The sequence below is a fragment of the Equus quagga genome, chromosome 17, assembly GCF_021613505.1.
Source record: "Equus quagga isolate Etosha38 chromosome 17, UCLA_HA_Equagga_1.0, whole genome shotgun sequence".
In the NCBI taxonomy this organism is placed as follows: Eukaryota; Metazoa; Chordata; class Mammalia; order Perissodactyla; family Equidae; genus Equus; species Equus quagga.
Genome location: NC_060283.1, coordinates 19,532,807 through 19,538,080, shown reverse-complemented (window position 1 = coordinate 19,538,080; position 5,274 = coordinate 19,532,807). Strand labels below are relative to the sequence as shown.

At 34.8% G+C, this 5,274-nt stretch overlaps 1 protein-coding gene across 1 annotated transcript; it reads left to right on the top strand.

The window, feature by feature from the left end:
* The first annotated feature begins 3,993 nt into the window (after nt 1-3,993).
* LOC124229565 (olfactory receptor 4A47-like) lies at nt 3,994-4,926 on the top strand. The gene has a single exon (XM_046644840.1). The coding sequence runs from the start codon at nt 3,997-3,999 to the stop codon at nt 4,924-4,926; it is 930 nt and encodes a 309-aa protein (XP_046500796.1). The 5' UTR covers nt 3,994-3,996.
* Nucleotides 4,927-5,274: the final 348 nt, after the last annotated feature.

Below are 5,274 nucleotides of genomic sequence, written 5' to 3'. Positions count from 1 at the left end.
CACCAGATAAATCCCAGCTGTGAACAGGCAGCACACTCTGCTGGTCACGTTGACTGCATAGAGTAAGCGGTTTCTAATGACCCTGTACATATCAAATGCCATTATTGCCAGGAGTAGACACTCAGAATCTGCAAAGATACAGAAGATGGAGACTTGCAGAGCACAACCAATGATGGGAATTGATTTTCTTGGCAAATAGGTCCACCAGCATCTTGGGGCCCAAATGCTGTGGAATAGTACATGTCACACAAACAGAGGTGGCTGAGGAAAAAGCACACGAATGTATACAGCTGATGACTCATTCTAGTTAAAATGATCACTCCAAATTGACTAGGAGATTTGAGATAAACAACCAGAAATGTGGTCAACGGGGTTACTTTCATCCCATGATTATTGGTAATTCCCTAGAGAGAAGTCAGCCAAGGAAGGAGCAATTTCTCTTGGAATTTCTTCTTTTTTTTGTTTTAAAATGATACAAAAATGATACATAAAATGATAGATCAGGATTTGACTCTTTTGGATACCAAAAAAAAGTCTGCAATACAGAACATGATTTGTGCCTGTAAATTGTCTTTCTTACCATCAGAAAATAGAACGTCACTTTTAAAGAAATATGTTTGTCTTATGAAAAAAGCAAAAGTGTCTGGGATAGAGTGTTGATAAACTTTGATTGTAAGTATGGATGTCATTCCTGAAACATGTGATTAACCTTGGCATCTGTCACACAATGTCACATAGTAGATTTGAATAAACTGAAAGCTCATTCTGAGCTTATATATCCAAAATAATATAAAAGAAAAAGCAAAATTAGGTAGAAAAGGCCAGAAGATACTGGGCAATATATGTTTGACAAAAAGGATCACATTTATTGCATTACTCAAGAAATATAATTGATTTTATCACCTACAACGATATTCCATATAAGTTAACACATGAAAAATTCTATGATATTCTCTCTGCGGTATGGCATCTTTAGTGTTGACTGAGACACGAAAGCTACAGCATTTATAAGCTATTTGTATGTCTGATCTCTGCCAACAGACAAATCCTTTGACAAGTCAAAAAGAAGTGGTCAAAAGAAGCAGAAACAACAGCTTATAATGCATAAATTTGCAACTCTTTGGATTTTAAGTTGACTTTTCAATTAAAATAATAAGGGAAGAGGAAAAATAAATGTTCCTGATAAGTAGAGTTCCATCTGTTCTTTATGTATGCATTATGTTAGTGCATGTGTATGTTGATATATCAAAATCTGAGTGTGGATGGTGATCTGATTTTGACTTTTTTTAGACTTAAACATTATGGCTTGGAGTTCATATGGACCTGGATTTACATATGTTAGTATTCATAATGTGTTATCTCTATTATTATTTGAAAAAGACAGGAACAAATCTTAAGCTTACATACACAATACCACTTGCACAGTGATTCAAAGTAATGATTTACTTGTAAGTCTTAACTAAAACATTAATAAGAGAAATCTTTATCCTTCTTCAAATGATAAATGAGGTCAGTAAATTTCATGCAGGTCTAACAAAGAAATAGTTTTGTTAGGCTGTCCTATTACAGAGAATACTAGACAGAGTAAGCAGGTATAAAATGACTCATTTACAAATTCCTTAATACTTAATTCCTCATTTTTCCAAAAATAAGGCTTTTCCCCATATTCTTCAAATTTATCCATTTGGAAACTAACCTAAAATAAGTAACACTTTCTGTTCTTATCTCTGATAAATGAACAATGGGCAGATTGCATTTTATTTATACCTAATGACGGTTGAGACTTAAATTTCTAAACCCTCTGCCTTCACTCTTCTGTGTTATGTGAATATGATCAGTTAGATTTCTGGTTCTGTATTTTCTCCTGTAAATGGTGCAACAACTTTAGCAAAGGTTGATTTTTTATTTCTGCATTTTTGTCACCACTTTGGTCAATATCAGAAATTGATCAGGATTTATTATAATTCTGTGAAAGATGACATGAGTGGAAGCCATATTATGTGACTTGGCCTGGTAGTATCTTTCTAAATAAACGTTCTTTGAAATTTTTTGGCAAATCCCAGTGAAATTAATTAAGCAAGAATTAGTCTTGGACATATGCCAATTCCAGGACTCAATGATAAGTGTGGTCAGAAGAGATAAAATGTCCAATGGTCTTTACCACTCTCAGGAAGAAGATGCTATCCTCTTAAAAACTGATATAAAATTTTCAGGAGTTCTTTTGTTAGTCTTAAAGCATGATATAAAAAAAGCACAAGAATATCTCTCAAAATCTCAAGTCAAATAGCCAGACCATGCCAATACAATAGAATGAGAAGGACTAAACAATTGAATGGTATTTCTATATTCTGAAGTTAGTAAGAAAGCAATTACTCCAGAAAAATTTTCCTGGGAAATGGTTAGGTGCTATCTTCTTATGGAAACATAGGATTTGCTGGCCATTTGATAAATTATCCTAACATGATAAAGTTTTGTTTTTCTGTGTGCAGTCAGAAATCTTATTAAATCATCTGCTTTGCAAATAGAAACAATCTTCTAAATAATCAGAAGAATCCATGGAGACAGTCAAACGAAACAAGATATATCCTCAAGTCATAATGCAGCTTTTTGTCCTCTGTTGTCATACTGGAGGAATGAAGAATTTCAGGTCCTCTCACTGAGTTAAAAAGTCCTCCTTCATATTGTGTACAAGTCACCAGAAGGTAAGACTAACTGTAAATAGTGGGGACCAGGCTTTACAATTGTGTGAACTTCTTCATTGTGTAAGAAATTAAATCTCTTTGAAATAAATCAAACATATTCCAATTCTAGTTTGATAACTTAAATATGTGTGACCTTGGGAAAATTAATAAGATGTTCTGAATCTTCATTTATTCAACTATGAAATGGGGATTACAGTTCTTGTTGCTATAAATATAAGATATGATATATTAAATTGTGAGTGTAAGACTGGAATCCACAGTAGGAGTTATGATCAGTGGATGATATAATCACAATAAGATTCAGAAAGGATCATTAGGGCCGCTTCAGGAGAAGTTGTTGGAGACCAGAATGGAAGTGGAGAGACTTGGCAGAAGGCTACTACAGGGGGCCAGGAATAAAATAGAGGCTGGGAATTGATCAAATATGTGATATATTAGAAAGTAGAATCACAAGAACTTGTTAAAGCTATCAAAGAAGTAATACGAGAGCAAAGGAGTGAAGCATACTATGAGATTTATCATCTAAGCAATTACACAGAAGGTGGCACCATTTAATGAAATGAGGAATGCCCCTGTTTATTGAAGAAAATTAAAAATTTAGTTTTATAATAATACTAAATTCACACCCAATTGGAGGTGTCCAAAATTGAAGAGTTCCATATACAGGTTTGAAAATTAGCCGGGAGATACAGGCTGGAGGCACATAATTGGAGTGCTTCAGCATTGATTTTTCAGGAAAAGGAGGAATATCCATCTAAAGGCTCTAAGAAAGAGGTCTCAAAGAGCTCTGAGACAACCCAGATCAGTAATTTCCCATTAATAATATGATCTACTCATTTTAAATATGTAAATTACCTTCAATGGGTCTCAAGTGTTACAATTTTGTGACTCTATAAAAATTGGATCTTTTCCAGGAATTCCCTTCCATCTTCTCTTGTTCTTTCACTTTTCCTTTAAAACTCATCTAAAGCATTCCTCTCAGAAGCCTTCTCTCATTCCAGTTTGATTGATATCTTCCTACACTGTGACCCTAAGCCATGTGTGAAAATTTTTATAATGACATTTGTTGCATTTCCCTGGTTGACTGATCCCTCATTATGTATCATATCACTGAGGGTAGGGAACTATGTAATTCAAATTGATGATTACAATGTCTATGACATAGGTGACACAAATAGACATGCCATGCACATTGTTTTATTGGAATGAATAAATAAAAGTTTAACCTTATAATGCATTTAAAAGTTTTCCCCCTTGTTTTGTAGGTGCAGTGTTTCTAATCTACAAGGACTAAATGGAACCAAGGAACAATGTGACTTACTTTGTCCTCTTGGGCCTCACACAGAATCCAAAGGAGCAGAAAGTCCTTTTTGTTATGTTTTTGCTCTTTTATATTTTGACCATGGTGGGCAACATGCTCATTGTTGTGACTGTGACTGTCAGTGAGACCCTGGACTCCCTGATGTACTTTTTTCTTGGTGGTCTCTCATTTATGGATGTCCTTTATTCCTCTTCCATTACCCCCAAATTGATTTTTGACTTGTTCTTTGGGACAAATACTGTATCGTTCTATTGTTGTATGATTCAGCTCTTTGCATCACATTTGTTTGGTGGATCAGAAGTCTTTCTTCTGTTGGTGATGGCCTATGACCACTATGTGGCCATCTGCAAGCCCTTGCCTTATTTGATTATCATGAGGCAATGGGTGTGTGTTGTACTGCTAGTAGTGTGTTGGGTTGGAGGTTTTCTGCACTCAGTAATTCAACTTAGCACTATTTATGGGCTCCCATTCTGTGTCCTCAATGTGATTGATTGTTTTTCCTGTGACATGTACCCCTTATTGAAACTTGTCTGTGCTGACACCTCTGTCATCAGCCTCTTAGTGGTGGCCAATGGAGGACTGATCTGTACTATTGTGTTTCTATTGTTACTCATCTCTTATGGTGTCATCTTGTACTCTCTAAAGAACCTTAGTCAGGAAGGGAGGCGGAAAGCCCTCCAGACCTGTGGTTCTCACATCACTGTGATTGTCTTCTTCTTTGTTCCTTGTATTTTCATTTATGTAAGACCTGCAAAGACCTTCCCCATTGACAAATCATTGAGTGTGTTTTACACAGTTGTAACCCCTATGCTGAACCCGTTAATCTATACTCTGAGAAATTCAGAAATGACTAATGCTGTGAAGAAGCTCTGGAGAAAAAATGTCACATCAACTAGTAAGTAAGTGCATAATCCATAATGAAGAAAGTAAGTTAGCACTACAGCCACATCCTTTGAGTGTAAAATTCTTCATAAATCTGATGGAGACTTTTCTTTTCTCCAAAGGATTTATGATAATTATAATTAAAGGGTGAACTCTGTGTTTGTACTATTAATAATAATTTCTCTGCCAGAATGTAACTTCTATAATATCTTGTTTATTACAGCACCTACAAAGGTGAAATGAATGTACAGAACGGAGTCAACAAATGCTATGTAATGAATTAGTCAATGAAATGTTTATATATTTACTGTAATTTTTACTTTCTGCACATATTTTTATTACTTACTTTTTCATTCTTAGTTATATTTA